The sequence below is a fragment of the Acanthochromis polyacanthus genome, chromosome 1, assembly GCF_021347895.1.
Source record: "Acanthochromis polyacanthus isolate Apoly-LR-REF ecotype Palm Island chromosome 1, KAUST_Apoly_ChrSc, whole genome shotgun sequence".
In the NCBI taxonomy this organism is placed as follows: domain Eukaryota; kingdom Metazoa; phylum Chordata; class Actinopteri; family Pomacentridae; genus Acanthochromis; species Acanthochromis polyacanthus.
This window is the reverse complement of record NC_067113.1, coordinates 10,580,384-10,601,542: the sequence shown is the minus strand read 5'-3', so window position 1 is coordinate 10,601,542 and position 21,159 is coordinate 10,580,384. Positions and strand designations below refer to the sequence as shown.

At 42.7% G+C, this 21,159-nt stretch overlaps 1 protein-coding gene across 1 annotated transcript; it reads left to right on the top strand.

The window, feature by feature from the left end:
- The first annotated feature begins 215 nt into the window (after positions 1-215).
- On the top strand, positions 216-20,536 carry LOC110950106 (uncharacterized). Its single transcript, XM_022192508.2, has 5 exons — positions 216-878; positions 3,005-7,140; positions 9,262-9,385; positions 11,199-12,101; positions 14,123-20,536. The coding sequence occupies exons 2-5, from the start codon at positions 3,699-3,701 to the stop codon at positions 14,682-14,684; spliced, it is 5,031 nt and encodes a 1,676-aa protein (XP_022048200.1). The 5' UTR covers positions 216-878; positions 3,005-3,698; the 3' UTR covers positions 14,685-20,536.
- Positions 20,537-21,159: the final 623 nt, after the last annotated feature.

Here is a 21,159-nt window from a genome sequence, read left to right as displayed (position 1 = left end):
GTGAAGCACAGAAGAAGAATGTGTGGGAGACTGAAGCAGAGATAGATAGATAGATAGATAGATAGATAGATAGATAGATAGATAGATAGATAGATAGATAGATAGATAGATAGATAGATAGATAGATAGATAGATAGATAGATAGATAGGGTCTGTCCTTCTTTCCTCTTCTCCTCCGTTACCTCATTTCTAACACGTGTGGTGGTGATGATTTCCCAAGGGTAGCCCACTCAGGTCAAACTAAATCTAGAAGAGAAAGAGAGAAAGGCAGAAAGATAGCCATAAAGAGTAGTGATGAATGAGGGATGAGGAAGAGAGAAGAGATGGAGGGAAAAGAGAGGCAGATGGAGAGGAGAAGTTGGTCTCTTTGCAGCTCCAAAGCTCTTAAAGCCCCGGAGCTGTGTGGAGTGCAAATGGGAGGGAGAAAGAAAGAGAGAGAGAGAGGAAGAGAAGTAGAGAGGGAGAGAGAGCGTGAGGTGGAGGGAGGCTGAAATGAGGAGAAGGAAAGCTAGAAGGGAGAGAGAGTGAAAGGGAGAGGAGGAGGAGGAGGGTTTGCGTTGGTGTGTTGGTTGGCAGAGAGAGCGCTTGTCAAAAAAACCTTCCACTGACAGAAGGCATGATTCACGACGGAGAGAGAGGGAGAGAAGGGGGGAGAGGCAGGGAGAGGGAGACAAGCGACAGAAAAAGAGAAAAACGGCAGAGATAAAGAAAGACAGAGTGAGAGAGAGAGAGAGAGACGACAGGGGCAGAGATGCCAGTAAGAAAAACAAATGAGGATGCTGATTTGAAGCAGAATGGTAACACTCTACCAGGATGGGACTGAGATCGACGCACTGGATTGACTGATGCCTTTTACTGACTGTGACCATGTTGATAAGGTTCTGGCTTTTCCATTGATCGGGGGAAAACAGAGCAGGTGGCAGCAGCAGCGATGAAAGAGAGCGAGAGAGGAGAGAGAAATGCTGAAGAACGCAGGCACGCTGAAAAGATAGAGACTAGGAATGATTCTCAACTATCCGCAGGCTCTTTGAAGGCGACTGATTTCTGATGGAGACAGATTAGACATTCAGCTCAGATAGATGTTCATGGCGACTGTAAAAAGCTTTTTAAAAATGCTTTTTTCCACAATGTGAATGTCAGTCTGTTCTTTTCATTATGTGAGGAAAGAAGTACCCTAAATTTAGTTTTCAAGTCAGTCAATTATTCTTCTACTTTTTTCCGCTGAAGTGGTTCAAGTGTTGGTGGTGGAATTAGTCGGAGCCGTTCTGAGACTGCCAGGATGTGTGCTGGATGCCACGCTTCAGTGGTCAAAATTTTAACCGCCTTTTGGTGACGTCCTGTAAGTCACCACAGCTAATCACCATATTAAGTACCGTTATGATCTCCCACCATGCTGGACTTCACCGCCCGCTGTCTGGCGGTCTGTTTGGTACATGCAAAGGAGGAATATCAACATCAAACTAAAATTTCACGATGTCGCAATGTGGCAGATGAGGAAAAATCTGTGTTTGATTTGTCGTATTAATGGAGGAAACAGCTTTAAAGGAATATTGACGTCATCTTGACTTTATTTTTGGCACCAAATTTGCACGGGGGGCTTTAAGGCTGCTTTGTGCAGGCTGTCGCATCACCATCTCTCCAACTTCAAAATGCTTGCTGAGTTGTTTGAGGTTTTGTCTTTGGTTGTCTTTGCTCTGAATATTATTTCACCCTTTAGGTTGTGAGCGCTGCTGGTTATGTGTTCTAAGATATGACGTCTATGAAATTGTCTGAAGGAATTTGCCCAAGCTGGGCTCCATCTTAGCGCTTAGGCAGTTTTTGGGAGGACAATCTAAAGTTAAACTCAAAGCACATTTTACATTTTCTAGTGGAGCATTTCAGCCTTTAGGTTGTGAGAACTGAAGAAATGTTGCATGTGTCCTTCTAAGATATCACTTCCAGAAGGGATTCCTAGCGCGTCCATATTTAGCTTGGTGTTCAGCCATTACTGGGAGAAAGAAATGAAGGATGAGTTGAGATTATATCTTCTCAGGTCTTGTCTTTGAAAACAGCTGGCTGTGAAAATGGTTGGCCTGCTCTTTGTCATGTTAAAGTAGAGAACTTCAATGAAACTGAGTCAATAGCCTACCTACCAGGGCTTACGGTATTGAGCTTAGAGCTTTGCCCATCCTTGGGTGAAAACTCATGTGAGGCTTTTGCTTTTAGTTGTGATCAATCTCTTTCTCCCTTTAGATTTTTGAGACTGTCGGCCTTTAATATATAACAAACTCACTAAAAAAATAATCAAACTAAGGCTTCAGATTTAGATCAGTGTTTAGTCCATTCTTTTAAATATACATACTTGTCCACAAAAGTAAAATTAAGTGTATATTTGGTTGAGTTATCAAAATGTAGCATTTATGAAATGAACCTGTAGATTTAACCAACAACTGTACTGATGGCATTTATAGAGTGCTGTCTTGGATACCAAATCACAAAAGTGACTGCCCACTGCTCCTCTCACATGTTTCTTAGCGCGCTCTGTTGGATTTAATTTCATATTGAACTTTGATTAAGTTAGGGGACTCATAAAAGACAGAATAAAAATGACTGGTTGCAATCAAAGCATCAGAGAATATTGGATGTCTTACTTTCCAGTATAATTAATGTTATAATTCCCTTGATGCAAATCCGCTGTGCTTCCTTTAAACCCCCAATGCACAGTAAATGGCAGGCTGCAAAATTGTGAAGTCTTATACTCAAGCTGAGATGTGATCACAACACGAGGGGGATGTTTTCAGAGTTCAGAAAGCTCCAGAACCATGCAGGACTTTATGCAAATGTTTTTACAGTATGAGTGACACTTTTCCTGACAAGTAAACTAGTAATTAGACAGACTGTCAATCAAAAACTATTGTCCTAATACTGAATATGCTAGTATACAGTGACTTTGATATGTATGGAGAGACTTTTTCAAGCTGTCTTTGGTTCAAATCATTTTTGTTGTTTGCTTTGTTTTCCACAGAAAGCGGACGGCAATCAGCAAACACAGCCAGAATGAGAGAAGAAGCTTTGACTGGATTCAATCCTCTATCCACTGTACTCGCTCTTTCTGTCGCTCTGTGTCTGACGGACTAATGCTCTGCTGGATGAAGATTTAATTGGCTCTGAGCAGACAGCCAGAACAATAAACAGCCAGAATAAATACAAATGCAATCACGACAGAAGAGAATGTGAGAGAGGATGCACTAAAAACAGAAACCTTGTGGACATAAAAACTGGACATATTTTGTCTTTTGTTTGTTTTGTTTTTTCAAAATTTTACTGGAATATTTCCGAAAATAGGATTCCATTTTCAAATTTCATTTGGACATTATGCTGTTTACACTGTTTTTACGTCATGGAACATTTGACAAAAGGCTCTTTATGCAGGAGTTGCATACTTTGGTCACAAGATTCTCCTGACTTCTCCTTAAAATAGAAGGAATATGCTTCAGTAAAGAAGGATAAAAAAATGTTGGATGTGACATTTCCCCACTGCTTTTGTTTTGCTATGACCTGTTCAAAACCAGTTCCCATGCAATCTGCGCTTTCTGACAGTAATTTTGCAAGCCAATTTTTTTCCTAGATTTAGTAAAACTAAGGACTTCACGATTCATTCTTCAAACTTCCCACGTGCCTCCCACCAACCCCTCCCACCGTCAGCCATCCGACCAATCATGGGCAAGCCTCTCAGCCGGCCAGGGTGTTTCAGGAAGAGCTCATGCTGCCTGGAGAAACATGGAGCTGGGGATGGGGGAGTGGGAGGGCGAGATGGGGGAGTGGAAGGGGGATATGGAGATGGCTACATACCCCAGCGATCCATTTATGACACCATGTGCATCAATCAGCAGATTGACAGCCATCACCACCACCCAGGAGGGTCTATACGGCGAGACGGTGGAGGAGAAGGGAGTTTTTGCTACTCTGCAAGTGGCTCTCTCAGAGTCAGCCGGTCCCCCGCTGACATGTTCGATCCCCCTCGCTCTTTAACTCCAAACCCCTCCTTTGTACGGCGACTGGATGAAAGAGCCATCTACGATTCACTGAAACTCGGTGGTCAGGATGCAGATGGTGGTGGCTGCCATTCACCAGGATGTTTCCCTCGATCAGTTTCTCCCTCTGTGTCATCCTTCTCAGCTCCGGGAGTGTCCTCCTCCTCGTCAAAGAAACACCACCACCACCACCACCATCACCATGGAGACAGCACAAAGAGCAGAGATGGTCGGCATTCCTGGAAAGTCTTGACACCGCCAAAACACCTGGAGTGTTTAGAGCTGACTACAGCTGAGATGATGGAGAGAGGAGGAGGATATCTTAACCCAGGGCATTACCCCACTCCTGGAGGCCAGTCCTCCTCCCTTACCTCCCCACTAATCTCACCTTTCTCTGGCTCACCCCTCTCCTCAGGTTACCATACTCCAGTCTTCTTCTCCCCTGCCAAACCTCGCCCCAGTCAGACTCAGAGCTTGCGCTGTTCCCCTCCCCATGTTATCCAGCCGAGGCATTACTCCCAAACCCAGAGCCTGAGGCTGTCACCGCCCCATGAACTCAGACGGTCGCCCTACCGAGCCCCGCTGGTCCAACTGTCTGCTCACGACCTGGAGCAGGACTTGAGGGATCGAGGAGGAGGATGGGGCCGCAGTGAGCGAGAAAGGGAGTGGGAGAGGGAGAGGGAAAGGGAGATGGAACGAGGGTGGGCCCAGAGAGAATGGGAAAGAGAGCGGGAGAGAGGACGACTGGAGAGGGAGAGAGCAAGAGAGAGAGAGAGGAGGGAGACATCGTTTGGAACCTTCGGGTATGGCCGACCGGTTCCTCTGCGTTCAGACCGAGACTCTGTGTTTTTAGAACCAGATCAGGGTCTAGACACAACACCCCTGTTACTCCCCCAGCCTTCACCTTCACCCTCCCCCAGTGCTGCCCCCAGAATGGGCACTGGAGCAGTGGGTAGGAATAGAGCTGGGTCAAAGGTGGGCCCTGACAGTGGAGGTGGAGGGATGGTCGCTAAGTACGATAATGGGGGTGTAGGGCTGGTGTTGGTTGACAGTAAACATGGGTGTGGGCCGAGGTTAGTGAGTGAAGTAAGTGTTGGAAACATGTCAGAGGCTGAAATCAGGGCTGTAATACAAGAACATCATAGAGCTGAAAACTGGAGCAAATACGACAATGGCTCTAGAGTTAGCATTAAAAATGTGCCTGAAACTAGAATGGGCTCCCAGGTGAAAACAAGACCAGGGGGCCGGGATTTAGAAGGGAAAGTGCAATCAGGTGTGGAGATACAAAACATGGCTCCAGCTATGAACAAAGAGGGACACAGAGGAAGCACAAAGAGTGGAGAAAAAACTGCAAAAGGTCTGAGTAAGCCAGAACCTATTGCTGAAGTTACACCTTCATTTGTGGGTGAGCCTGAGAGTAAGGTTGGGCCTGAAGATAAAGCTGAGACTGAGGCTAGATCTGGACCAGTGATGAAGCCAGAGCTTGACACAGGGGTTGAAGTTAAGGCTAGTTCAAGACAGGACGAGAACAGGACTGAAGCAGAAGCTGAAGTTGTAGCTAAAGTTACGAATGAGGTTGATTTAGCAACAGAATCCAGAGTTGAGGCTAAAGTTGAAACAGATGTTCAGATTGTTCCAACATCTAAGCCTGAGGCAGCACTAGAAGCTGGGGTTGGTAGAGAGACTGGGAATACGAATAACAGTGAGACTGGGGTTGTCAGTGAAGCCAAGAACAGCACTAAAACGACAGAGAAAGCTCAAATAAATGTTGTGGCTGCAGATAAAAGTGATGTTGCCCCTGCAGATCAATCTGAGAAAAAGCCTTTGGACATTGACAAAGTTGAATCTAGCCGTGTAGAGAAAAGTTCAAGATCTCACAAGTCCAAATCATCGAAATCCAGCTCCAGGACTCGACCTGGCACAGCCACAGGGCTTCGTCCAGGTGTAGCCAGCCCTCGACAGAGCAGAGGGCTTGTAGACCTTGAATCCACAGTCCCAGCTGAAGGCATTGAGTCCACATGGCCTCGCCGGATCATTGTTAGAAAGAGGACTGTTCGTCAGGGAGGGGCACTCCACAACCTCCCTATTCTCCCCCCTCTCCCTTCTGTCCTTTCAGCGTTGGAGAAGAGGCGTCCACTTGGCCACCTCCACCGGTCAGGACACTTCTCAGAGAACCCATTATCAACTGTAGTGAACGCTACAAGCCTTGTGGGACGGTGTTCACTTAAAGAACCCTCTCATGTAGAACCAGGACAGGGAACCAGTTTGGTGGGTAGGGCTTCCTTAAAGGAGCAGAACTTAGAGCACTGGAGGGTCTGCAGAGAGCAGGAAGAACCCAGGAGATCCAGAAGCAAAGAAAAGCAAGGAGAGCAGAGTAAGGAGAAGACTGAGAGAGAGGAGAGGAAGAAGAAGGAAGAGAAGAGTGAGGAGAGGAGAGAAGAGAAAGACAAGAAGGAAGAGAAAGTGATTAAAGAGAAGACTATTGTTGTTGTGGGGCTGGTGGAAGACACTAAACACGAAAAAGTAGAAAAAAGGGTTGAAGAAAAAGTCCAAGAAAATGTAAACAAAGACAAAGAAGTGAAGAAAGACAGGAATATAGAGATAATAACTGAAAAATTGGATGACAGAAGTATGAAGGTGATGGTTGAGATACAAGACCAGCATGGACAAGAGTTTCCGGAGGTGGTGACGACATTACAGACAGAAGAAGGAGAAATGGAGGGAGGGGAAGCAGGAACTCCTGGGGAGGAAGGAGGGATGGAGAGCTGGGATGATGTCCTCGATATGGTGAACACACTGTGGGACGACGGCTGGGAAAAAGGAGGAGCAGAGGGAGGAGGTGATACAGATTCCTTGTCAGGCTCCCTGCAGCGTTGGCCTCTCCTCAGGCCTCCAGTCGGGTTTGGAGGGTCCCATCCTCCATCCTCGGCAGCCTCAGAGCTCAGCCTGACGGAGTTGGAAAGAAGAGCCCGGGAGCTGGACTCTGACCTGGAGCACTTAGACCTGTCCCAGCCCCACAGGGACACCCAGGATCTGTACCAAACCCTGCTGGAGCCACAGAGGGACCGAGCTGACATGTACCAAACTCACCCTGGACCGCAGAGAGACAAAGCGGTCGTCCTCACAGGTAGAGATTAGCTGGATTTTGTATCAGCAGTTTATTATGTTATTTAAACCTCTGTTTATTGTTAAGGTTGTTTACTTGCTGTTAACACAGCAGTTGTGAAAGTGGTGACATCTCTTGGCCTGAGCTTGGAGACATTAGCATTTATAACAGAGGCTTTGCAGGATGAAGTCAAACAGCTGAGGGCTTTTACCATGCATGGATGCATGTTGTTTCAGCAGCACTTTCATTACTTCCCCAGAAACTTTTAACTACCAACAGATTTTAATGTCTATTTTAATAAAAATCTAACATAATCAAGGAAATGTAGCAGTGCAGACCTACATACTAATAATAATTAAATTCTGACAAAGTGTAAATGCAGCACCCAGGTATAAGATTAGGTAACCATGTAGGACCTACCTTCACTGATGCTACGCTTCAGGAGTGCACATTATTATACTTTGTAGCAAATTAGCAATTAACCAAATTGCCAACAGCTAATTGTAAAGTCAGTGTAGGGCTTCAGGGGTCTCTGGAGGTCTGGGGCACTAAATGTGTTTGACTGATAATTCAGCATCACACATAGATTTATGCACAATTGTTACTCAAAGAAATACCAAACCTAACAAACACCCATCATCAGTCATTCCTTTCTGTTTCAAAATGAAATAGCATACTGACAATTAAGAAGAAAATAATAATTACTGATAGTTCTACATAAAGTAAAAAGAAGTTACATGTAATTCTAGTGTATTAATGTATATGTTTTATTTCTGCTTCTTTGTCAATTCAGTCACATGTTTGCGCTCATTGTGTATCTTTATTACGTTAAAAACAGCACTATTGTCTGTGTGTGTGATTGTGGATGGTAATATTCTCTAAATGGACCAAAATAGGTGGTGTTGGTGACTTAGTGTCAGCAAATGGCAGCTGCTCTTTGTTTTCGACCGATATATTAATTCATTTCCAGACATAAACACTGTGCTTATTTTCTTTCCTAATTAATACAAACGTAATGTTGTAAGATGACTTGAAAGAGAGAAAAGTAAGTAAGGGAGAACCTCTGACAGGATCACTGGGCCCTGAATTTTTAGTATTCATAAATATAGAATTCTATTGTTTTTTTGTCCAGTTTTTAAATATAAATTACCAAGAACCAGTCACTCCCAAGGCATAACTGTCAAAACTCACTATCAAAGCAGCTCAGTTTTTGTTTTGTATCATCTCTCTTGGTTCCCTCAGAAACTCAGACTTACTAAATATAATCCATATTATATATATATATCAGCATTCCTGTCTGCCTGGACTCACAGTTCAGTAACACTCTGCATGTTATTTTATCATGAGTTCATAAAGAGAAAATGAATAACACAATAACTATGCCTTCTAAATGACATAATATGATATAAGGAGCTATATTAAAATACCTTCCAATAACACCATGGCTTTCTCAGACAGTTCATAGATTCTCAACCTTAAGTTACCCCTCAGATAAAAAGCAGAAGAAATGGGCTGCTATTTGAAATCAGTGCCAAAATATGTAATCCGTTTAGACATTTTTATGGCTCAGATACTGAAATGAGAAGGAGCTCTTTTTAACCCTTAAACACCGGAGAAAAAATAGGCACAGTAGTTAGAATGAGTTTAATTCATGTAGTGTGGTATAGAAATGGGACCAAACATCAGTAAAGTGATGTAGATTGTGTATCATTGTATGCAAATGTACCGTATGTGCAGCAGTTTGCTCACCAGGCCGGGAGTGATGATGGATTCTCTAAGGAGGAAGGTAGAGAGAGAGAGATCCAGGTGGTTGTAGGAGGGAGAGGTTTTATAATGCTTTATGAACTGCAGTGACAGATTCGGGGGTCCATTTAGGAAACCCCAGGCTTAAGTAGAAGAGCTTGTGATCATTATTGTCATGTTTCTGATCAGTGGTGAGAGTTGTTTATTACTATCACAGCTCTACCCATATTTACCCACTCAAACACATGTGGGACATCTTCTAATGCTACAGAATTACCTTCACTAGAAAACTGAACAACAGCTAATAATGTCAAAAGGACTGGATGAATGCTGTAATGCATTGATCATATCTCTTGTTTCTCCTGTTAAATAATGTGAAAGATGTACTCTACTTTCCAGGAGTGGGCAGCAGATCGCAGGTCAGTCTGGAGCTCACTGCTATGGCCTCTCCAGCTACAGACACAGACAGATCTCCTGCTGATTGGTCGGTCAAATCTGCTGGGACTTCTACTGTTGGCACCAGGTAACTCCATAAACATGACAGCATCCAAACTATTCTCCATTAAGTGTTCCATTCTGTACATCCTGGAGGACTGCAGTATCACTGAGCAAGGCAAAAACTAAATCCACATCTGAATCCAGCAAAGCTGAGCTTTTGATCTGGTCAAAGACACTTTCAGTGAGCATTATACATGCACAAAATACCAACGCATACTAAATTCAATTCAGAACAATGATTTTATACTATACATGGACATTTACTGGCTTTAGGGGCAATTTTAAGGAATGTTTGACTTATATTTGGATATATAAATGTTTTAAACGAATTCTCTGGGTACCTGCATCACCACACAGACACAGAGAACTGCTCATGTAACAAGTACATTTCAAAGCTGATTTATTCAACAAAATATAAACAAACATCCATCCATCCATTATCTGTACACCACTTATGTCTCTGTGGGGTCGTAGGGAGCATGGGGCCTATCTAACTTAGGGTGAAGGCAGGAGACACCTAGACAGGTAACAGTCTATCACAGGGCTACAAATAGAGACAAACAATCACACTCATACCTGGGGACATTTTAGAATCACCAGTTTGTCTCTATGTGTAGCTCTGTGATAGACTGTTACCTGTCCAGGTGTCCCCTTCCTTCACCCTCAGTCAGCTGATATAGACTCCAGCCCCCCTAATGAGGACTAAGCGGTGTATAGATGATGGATGGATGGATGCTTTTGGACTGTGAGAGGCAGCTGGAGTACCTGAACATGTAAACTCATGTAAAATCTTCTAGCTGTGAGACAACAGGGATAACAATCGAGCCACCATGCAGCCCTATAAAAAAAACAAAAGAAACAAAATAATTTTTGAGCTTATTTTTTTCTTTTCAGTTCTCATTTCTTCTTTTCTTTATAAATCTTTTGATCTATACTCACAAAGCAATGAAATTTGTCAGCATCCAGTTTTGACTTGCAGCCGTGCACCGTACAGTGCGGTCTGGTAGTGTTTGGATTCTACATGTAAATAAATATAAAATAAATGCCCAAACATCTCTTAAGTTGAGCCAGAAGTGATATAAATGACCAGAATGGAAATGACCCAACAGCTGAGCCTTTAGGCCCAACACATCTGGTCAACCACTCAGAACAGTGAGCAGCATTGGCATGAAAGATGGCTAACAGTCTTAGTCGGTCCCAGAGATTATTTGTAAATCCCACAAATAAAAGTAGGTACATGTGGGTGTTTGGTGGCCAGTCCTTTGAAGTGGTCAGTTCTGGGAGATTTGACTGCACACTTTTATTCCTATGAGCTTTCAGTAGTGGTGGAACAGCAGGAGTGGACATTGATTGGAAGGCTACAGGCTTATTTCATACATATGAGCGTTGCAGCTTTCATTAGCTGAAGGTTACGGGTTACAGGTGTCCAAAATTACATGCCACATCACGCATGTCAGAAAGAACTAATCTGATATGCACCTAATTAGGTAGAGGAGAAAACAGCACTAATAATAATACCATCCTTTCCAAAATCTGTAATCATCAGATCATGCTAACAATCAAAATGCTATTAATATGAGCTCCGTCACTGTCGAACAAATGAAGACCAAACTATTGTGCGCCCTCAGCCAAATTAGAAAGTGAATGTAGTCATAAGATGGTGTCTGTCACCCATACAACTGTGCCAGTTTCATGTCTTGAGGCTGTGCGACAGAAGCAAATCAATGGCCTTGATCTGGCAAAGTAGGTTGATGGTGTCAGTGGTAAGCACTCGTAGAGAGTCACAGGAGCTTGTCAGACACACGGGCATGAATCTGACTGCCTTGTCTTTTTTCTAGCTCCACTAAAGAGGACAGCTCTCCAGACTCCAATCTAACGCTCGAGTCCGACTCCAGCGGCGTCTTCCTCTCCTTATCCAATCAGAGCCAAGAGGAGGCTGGCTCTGACAGTGACCAGCCAATCAGTGGCTCCGACCTCGGCAGCAGCAGCACATCGCTGGAGAAAGACGGGGACGATGGAGGGCTAAAGGAATGGGGCAGGGAGGAGAGTTCAGAGCTCCAGTGGTGCTACCCATCACTCCTCCACACCTCCTCCCACGACGACTTTGAAGGAGATGGTGAAAGAGAGGAAGGAGACCATGGGAAGATGGGAGGAGATGAGGAGAGAAGGAAAGATGAGTACGGAAGGAAAGATGGGAAGATAGGAGTGGTTTCAGTCATGAAGTCCCAGCTAGAACGTTCTGTCATCAAGAGCTCTGTGACTGTAAACGTTCCACAAAGTGAAGAAATGCCACCCAGGAAAAAAGTGACCCTCATGGGAGTAGACTCCCCTCTTCCTCTGTCTCCTTCAAAACAATCAATCAAACACCTTCTAGATCCTGATCAGAAGCCAATCAGAAGCTCAGGACTAGATTGCGGTGACATCGATCCGTTTGTCCAGTCGGACAGCTTTGTCTACCTTGCTGTGTCTTCTGGAAGATCTGCCTCCAAGGGGGAAATCCCCGCAGTGACCGAAGTTTCAGCCCATGATGTAAAACCAGACAGCGTTCAGCAACATACAGATCCATACAGTCCAAAAACACATGTGGGTCTGCCGAACATGGAGCGGGACACCAAGCCAACCCACCTTACCCCACACAAACCAGAGGAGGGAGATTTTCTGTGCACTGACAGCTTCGTCTACCTGGCTGCTCCAGCATGCCTCCTACTGGGCCCTGCAGGATCTGCACCATACAGTGGAAAGTATGTACGCATTGATTTCTGTGTGTCCAATATGGATCTAATACGCTTTATTTTTATGATTCAGTGCGGGGCCAGAGAAATAATTCAATACATATCTCAGTTTAGCACTTCATCCATCCATCCATCCATTCATCCATCCATCCATCCATCCATCCATCCATCCTTCCATCCATCCATCTCTAAGCGTTAGCCCTACAACCTATTGACCGTCTGGTCATTTGCTTGAGGGTTGGAATGTAGAACAGCAAGTAAACTGACCGTGTCACCTTAAACATGCTTGTGCTTGTCATCTGTGTGACCAATAATCAGATTGCAAATGCAGCTTTATTCATACTACAGTTGGACCACGTCAGTCTGCTACTTGGCCGGTTCCATTTCCCCTCATGCTGAGTGAGCACAGTAAAACAAATGAGGAACCAGCAGCTGGTTACAGATTAAGCTGTAACACTGATTATTTTTGAGGTTTGCCGGGCACAGTGCGTGAACATAGAACTGGATATCTAGGGAAATAAGAACTTCCATCTGTGTTGGGCTCCATTGATGGAAAGCTATACAGGCAATGTTACAAGCAAAGTCCAGCAGTGACAATTCTGTTAATGATGATTGTCCTCGTACAGCCTCTCCTCACGCCAAACATTTGTTTTAAGCACTATATGATCTCCTGGCATGTGGGTTGTTGGCAAGCCTGTAGTGTGGACCCTTACAGATTTCAGAGGATGATTAAACTCACGTCACATGAACCCTTACAAAGTATGAATTGGCCTTTAGGGTCACGTCCTTCTTCAGCACAACACTCAGATTCAACCTATCACATGTTCCATTGTCCTCACTTATGTGAGGTGGAAATGTCTGGTCAAAGCCCCTGTCCTCAAGTTTTTCAACTCTCACCTCCAATTTGTCCTTCATCCTAAAGTTGGAAACATGATGAGTATGCTCAAAGCGTCCAGTAAGAGGCAGCTGTTTGCAGGTGTGAAGACCAGCTGTAGAGAAGGTCTTCAAGCTGCAGGAGTCCTGTTGAGCTGTTCAGATAAAGGGACTCTCAGATTCACGCACAGGGAATCCAGAAATACTGCATCTTTGGTTAGTTGTTACTGACACAAGGATTCAGAGGGTGGGAGGAGTTGAAAAGCCATGGAGAAGGTTCTGGCAAGCTGTCAGACGGCTGAGTCGAGGGAGACGTTACTTGACCCAGGCTGTTTGAAGAAGCACAGAGCTGCTGACCCAGACTGAGGAAACTGTCGGATTTGGAAGCAGCACTCTGTGGAACTCCTGAACTGGAGCACAGAGATTCTCTCTTCAACACACTGTTATCAATTTTTAAACATTTCATGTACATACAAAGATAAAATTTTATTCATTGTTATTTCCCATTTCATTTCCATTAGAAGTTCATTATTAAGTACATTAAATTGGAGCATGTGTTTATGTTCCATTCTATAATAAATCTGTGTAATTTCTAGCATATAGATTTGATTATGTTACTTCTTTTTCACCATTTTCCACTGTTGACTACCACCACAAATAGAATTTTGAAGTAAATACTTATAAAAATAAATAGCTGTTGCTAAGCTAACTGTTGTTTGATTAAATTACTAATATTAATATTTCTGAAAGTATTCCAAAATGAGCCTTTTTACGACAGTTTAGGTGATCATTACATTTATAGCAGAAAGGTAAGCAGAAGATCTTTGTTGTTTTAGATGGAAAACCAAAAAAGTTCACCAGGTGCCATCCTGACTCCAGCCAGGAGTGACGGCATCTTTTTCACAGAGTGCTTATATGGCTGAAAGTCACAGCTGATGCAATATTACACCATCACACACAAACAGTAACCTTTCTGATTGCAGTCTGTCAGAAGCATTGGCATATGGTGAACTTGAGTCATTTTGGCAGCAGTTCAGATTTGATGCAGCTTTCTGAGGTCATGACTGGAGCAACATGTGGTTCTTCTGGTCTCTGCAAGTCGAGCCTGTTGTAGAACATTCTCTAATGTTGTGTTTCTGTCTGCTGTGTTTTTCCAGGGAGTCGGATTCTGAGAGTTCAGGCTCTGGGCCTGTTGACCTGTCAGTACTGGGTTGTGGCTCGGTGGCAGGGGACAGCGACTGGGACTCTGATCTGTCCGACTCCGATCCCAGTCGCTCCTCCAGAATCTCTGCTGTTGGAAGCAAATCTGCCGGCGTAGCTCGACCCAAGCGGCTGCCGACTGAACCCGACTGGGACCTGTTTGGAGAAGCCACTGAGCCTGAAGTGCTGAGTGAGCTCTTCACAGAACAAGATAGAAACAACAACGGCAGGGCTGGAAAAGTTGCCGGGGTTACCACCAGCATGGCAGCAACATCAGCCATTCCCACGGCAACCCAACCTGTCACTCCACCAGTGAAGCGAGCAGCGACCGTGGATCAGACGTCAACCACAAAGAAGGTGACGTGGCAGTTTAAACCAGCCCAGAGGTCCGTTTGCACTGGAAGCAGGAAGGAGAAAGACAGGGAAGGGACATCTTCATCAAGGTTCACAGAACTGGGACCGTCCCCTTCATCTTCGTCATCGTCATCATCGTCACCGTCATCATCGTCATCTGGTTGAGTCCTGAAAGAAAGGGTTGTTTGAACTTTGGGAGAAGCTTTTCAACACCTGAAGCTGAATTGCAGAAAGGTAGAAAAGATCTTTAACTTTCTGTAGAACTACAGTTTTATGCCTGTAAAGTAGATTTTTGCATCTAGCTGCTGCCATTGCCTTCTTTGACCTTGTAAAGGCTGCATAAAGAGTTGTTGCATTTTCTTAGATTAGAATACATAATGTTGTCTGTAGTCACTTTAAGTTTGAGATGGAGGCTGAGACTCAGGCTTAACAGAAACAGTGACTCCTAATGGGTTCTATCAACAGTCAAATTTTGGAAAACAGGGTGGACGTGTTAGTTATGTGTTCACATTATTCTCTATCTAAATAATAAATATGAATAGTTCTGTTGAATTTTTATTCTGTTGAATGTACTGTACAGGATATCTATACAACTACAGGGAAAGTCCACCCTAAACACATTTCACATATCAGACTTTTTCAGTAACTTGGCTTGGTTGCTTGTATTTAACATAATTATCTCTTAGAATTCAGTTACAATAACATTTAAAAAGGATTTTAGTTGGAGAAAAGAGTCGCTGCTGCTCTCCGACGTGGTGTAATCTGCTTATAGATCTAACAATGTACCTGTGCCTCGGACCGTATTCCAAATTACACTTAGTTTCCCTATACTACCAGAAAAACTAAAACCGACCTTTAGAAAACAGCTGAGGCTGAACATTACGATGTATTTTTAATCCCCATCCAAATTTACAGTGTATTTAGCAGTGTGTCAATAATATATTTTGAACATGGAGATAATTACTGAGCGAGATATATATGTGATGAATGTGCAATCATGAACGACTAATGAAAGGATTTAACACATTTAATTTAAATGTTTTATTTATCGATTAGATTGAAATTGTGAATGTTATAATTGAGCAATATGCTTACAGATTCCTGCTATATTCTATGTTTCATATGTGGAAAGTGATGTATAATAATGGCTGAGTTTAATTATATTTATACAGCCAAACACTGATTGTAAATGCAGTCTTACACTCATTTAGAGGTTTTATGTGTAACATTTTTAATCATCAGGTAGTTTGGTAAGTGCCATAAACAATGAGACCGTTACTGGGATGATTGGCAGCCTTTGTCTCACAGCGGGGGTATTTTTAGTGCTAGAGCTTCTCAGAATAAAGACTTCTTCTCCCATAATCCTCTTTGTGCCCTGTCTGTCATCACCCCGCCCCTGAAGAGGATAAACATGCTGCAGACCATTTTTGTCCTGTTTGCCTCTAACTCCCCTCCATTTGTCACGGTGAGAAAATTAGACAGCTTTAGGTCTGTTTGTGCTTCAAGCAAAGCAATCCGTGAGATTTTACTCCAAATCCGAGTTGGCGGCACTCGATGTAAAGTGCAGTGTGGAGGCTGACGGAGCCGCCAATCATCCCAGCAGCGGTCCTGTTGTTGAATAATTACACTAACGTCTCACAATGAATGTGGTAATCATTTACTGATGTTAAAAATGATACATGTAGCACCCTCAGCAGACAGCACAGTGCTATCAGATTTGTTACGAATGTGACGGAAGGAAGGTGACGGTGAACAAACCATCAGTTACACACTAATGATTCCTGCTGTAGGTATGATGTGGCTGTGAAAGGTTGTGTGGGAAGTCATGGCCTGACAGCCAAATTGCTCGCTTAGCAGATTCAGTTTGTGCTTAAATTTAAAATTGGACAATGAGAGCAGACCTCCACATGTGCTGAATGTTTAATGTCTTCTGGTGTGTTTGAAGTGAAGGTGAAAAGATTTGGACGGTGATTTGTTGTGGCGATGTGCAGCCATATTTCTTGATTACAGCTGCTGGGAAAAGATGGACATCTTTTTTATGTGAAATGAAAACTGTTGCCTTGTGCAGCTTTAACTGCCAATATGAACACTGAAAGGCTCTGCCAGTCGGTATCCTCCATGATGATGCTCTGTGGAACCCAACAGGATCTGGTGTAGCCTCAAACGCACCTGTCAGCTTCAGTGACGGATTTCTTTCTGGTGCTTTTAGGCTCAGATTTACAAGCACATCCACAGAGGAATCAAGTGTTTCATTAGCATATCTCTATTTTTAAAGCTGCAGGTCTTTGTTTTTGACTGTTTGAACGTCTTAGGCGGTGAATGTCAGTCAGCACAGAACTGATGAAGGTTTAAAACAACCGCAGCTGCTGGGTTGGGATTTTTTTCTACGCCAGAAAGAATTAAATGAATGTTCCTTGATGTTGTTATGAGACACAAAAGCATTTCAAATCCCAGTGAAAGTCATCTTATTTAGATTACTAATAGGGAGCTGTGAGGTCACTTTGGAGTGGAAGAGTTAATCTGTCAGGGCCAAAAATGATAACGGGTCTCCTGAAGGAAAACCTGACCCCAGTTTTTTCTTTGTTTGTTTGAGAATTTGATTCAACAAAAATTAATGCCAGAATATGTTCCATGTGAACTCAAACAGGGGTGTTATTCTACTTACACTTTGGCCAATCTCCAACCAAATGCCGTTTGCAGTCAGATTTAATCCGTCATACATTTTCATTACTCTTCAGTATTGTTTTCTTGCTTTAACCCTCATGTCGTCCTGCGGGTCAAAATTGACCCGTTTGAAAGTTTGAAAATGTGGAGAAAAATATAGATTTTCACAGTGAAACTTCTGACGTCCACATTTTCAACATTTTTGGGAACTCTTTGAACATTTTTTGATGAAAAAAAGAAACGTTAAAAAGATTTCGTTGGATTTTGGTTGATTTTTTTGTGAATGTTCTTAAAGAAAATATTAGAAGTTTTACTGATATATATGTAATCACTTTAGATATTTTTAAGATTTTTTTTGAAGATTTTTACTAATTTTTTGAAAATATTTACAAGAATTTTCTTGCCACATTTGGAGGATTTTTTTTAAAATAAAACTTTTAGGGAAACTTTCAAGAAATTATTGGAATTTTCTTCCTGAAGGTTTTGCAAAATTTCTGAGATTTTTTTTGCTGAATTTTGGGATTTTTTTTCAGACAACTTAATATTTTTTGGTGCCCGTAAATGAGGACAACAGGAGGGTTAAACATACACAGTGTGAAGTTTTCTTTACCTCGCATTAGGTTTTGCCATCTCTCCCAACATTTGTATTCCCTGTGGCCCACAGACAAAGACACTGCTGTACTCTAATATAGGATTCTATATTCTGCAGTAGAGTGCTGTTTGTGCCATATTGCAGTTAGATAACTAGAGGAGCTAATTATCTCACTAACTGAGACAGATTGTCGTCATGGAACGACAGAGCTGTGCTATGGTGGAGGCTGTATAGCTGTGCTTTTGTTACGATCTTGTTGGCTAGAACACTACATGCAGCAGATGTTCAGTGAAGCTCCAGCAGAAACACATCTGTGGAACCTGACAGGAGCTCCATGAGTTCAGACACCACGTTGCTCTGTTAGGATTTCTTGCCTAATGTTACAGGGAACAGTAAAGAGTGTTTAGTGTACAGCTATCTTGGACTCACAGCATCATAGATTAGACCACAGAAGTCCGAGCAGGAATTACACCCACAGCCACAGCTTCGCCCAGCGGAGCAGCTGCAGCTCAACACTAACTGAGATCAGCCTTTAGGAATAAATGCATAAAGTAAAAATCTACATCCCTTCTGCGGTGTCTGCACAGCTTTTCCTAAAATGGTAGTCTAACATTCACCGATCAGCCACAGCATTCTGACCACTGACAGGTGAAGTGAAGAACATCCATCATCTTGTTTTAATGCAACGTTTTGCTGGGAAACCTTCAGTCCTGACATTCATGTGGATGTTTAACATGAACCACATATCTAAACCCTGCAGGTCAACAACCCCCCACACTAACAGCAGTCCTTGATGCCAGTTTTCACCCTCAGCAGGACAATGAACCCCGACACACCACAAAAACTGCTCAGGAGTGGCCCAGGATATCCCCAGAGGTCCTGAGTCCATGAACCACTGGGTCAGAGGAGTTTTAGCAGCAATTTTATACCTTATCGGTGTAGCTAAAATAGACCCACAGACGAACTGCTCTTTGAGACTAGAGGGAATGAAATAATATTGCAAAGAACTGCAGAATTTAAGACAAAAGATTTATAGAATAGAATAGAATAGACTAGAATAGAATAGAATAGAATAGAATAGAATAGCCTTTATTGTCATTGTACCGGGTACAACGAGATTAGGAATTATGAGGAAACTAAAAATTGGTTAAGAAAAAAACCCGCCTTTGGGCTCTAAAATAGTTTATATCTGCTGTTTGTGCATCACTAGCCCAGCTGTACAGTTATAACATGCAGAGAAGTCTCAGAATCAGGGAGAGAAATTTCATTTATCGCCTCAAACAGTCGTCTAAAAACTACAAGAAATGAAAATACAGATTCCATTGACCTCACACACACCTTACTTATTCTCATTCTCTCCACATCTCTTCATTTTCTTTTACAGTTTTGGTCACTGTACCCCTGCAGCTGTCCCTCAGATCTGCAATCTCAGTTCACTAAATCTTCCGTTTTTTACACCGCAGCCTCAAACTCTTTAGCGAAGCTCGACTGCACCACTTTACAAAGACAAACAGCTGTGAGCGCTGCATGCCAGCTCAACTTAAAGTTCATCTACAGCTGCCAGCCAGAAGTAAAAATCATAGAAATATTTCAACTGCATTTTTAGAAATAGAAGACTAGATCATGTGTTATTTGACCTCACAGTTTGGTGGCGCCAGAAAATTACCAAATTACCAAAAGCATTCTGTCATCCAGTTAACTTGGGGTCACTTGAAAGCGCAAAACTGCAATCAGAATTAGCTCTAATTTGAAGCTCACATTGTGATATTCTACATCATTTGGACCAGTCCACCCACTTTTCACATCTGAGCAATTTAAAGACACGCAGAGGGCGTATGTGTGAGCAGAGTTCTCACTGATGCAGTCTCATATCGCCTCCTCCTCTTATTCTCTATGAGAGATGGGAACATGGCTGCAGATCAGGCGTTCAGAGCCAGTTTTCCCTGCAGCTCCTCAAAGACTTCAGGCAGTTTTTAGTGACTGTCAGCCAACTCTGGCTCTCAGACGGGATCATACTCCAGAACTGTGCTGTTGATTTGAAGCTGACTGTGTCTAGTTACGGAGCAGAGCCAGGGCTAGGCGGTAATAGAACTACCTGGATCACCTGTGTGCTGATCCACACTGCCTATTTTTACTTGCACTTACATCACAATGATCCTATGCTCTGGCTGAGGTCTTGTTGTGAAAAGGATGTTTAAACGGCGCTGTTTGTGTGTTGATTAATGTGAACTGTATGTAATTTTTAAAAATATCTGAAATGATTAGCACTCTGCTGTGTACCATCTGAAAACCTGCATTCTTTTGGAATGTGACATTTTCTAACCTGCTGCTTTTTGTCTGCTGGAGGGTTTTTTTTTTTTTTTTTTGTCAGAGTAACTAAACTTTAAAGCTCATAAAGTGGACCAAATGTGAGGATGAGCCAGATAGATGTATGTACAAATTTTACTGATGAAATAATCGTTGATTTCTGCTTGCATTAAACTGTGGCAAGACATCTAGTTTCACTGTGATATACTCTGGGTAAACGACTAATCACATCCTTTGCTGACTTTTGTAAACTCCAGTAATGTCAGGCCATATGCATAACAATTTGCTGTTCATATCAACGCTGATCACTGTTAAAGCTTAGTGGTGATTAACAGCTAAGACCTGGGATGGATCGTGGGAACAATGACTTGTGTAGAATCTTATTGTGTGCCATATTCCCAAGCCTTGTTGAACCGCATTAATGTACAAATAAAGACTAAACTTGATGGTGGAATGTGACTCGTTTTGGCCGGTTTGTTGTCTGTCTGACCTGTCTTAGCTTGTGTTACAATGTTTTAGCTTTGATTTGTTGCATTCCTACTGGATATTAGTCCAGCAAAGCATTTAAACAGTGTCAGTAATGGTGCCTGCTGTGGTGACTGAGATCAGTAGAAAATGCAGTGAAATTGGTATAAGCAAGAATTTGTGGTCAAATCTACAACTCATTGCAAATCTTTGTCTAGAGACACACTGGAGGACCTGTGACAAACTCTGGATGAGTTCAGACTTTGTCTTCACAGATCTTTCATCTTCTCCATATGCAGTTAGATTGCAGCACCACAGTAAAGCAAACTGCCCCCCCTCCTGCTTGCCGTAGTTTCTGATATAACTATAGATATGAAGGACATTTTTCCAAGTTAAAGCTCCAGTTCAACATATCTAGTCAAATTTTAAATGGATATAAGTCCAGCTCAAGATTTCTGCAACATCATTTTGACTCATTCAAACTTATTTAAAAACATCCTATTTACACTACTGGTCACTTAGACATGTCCTCAGGAAGAAAAACATTGTTTTTTCAAGGAAGATAACATTAAATGAATGATAAATCCAGTGCAGACATTGTTAATGTGGTAA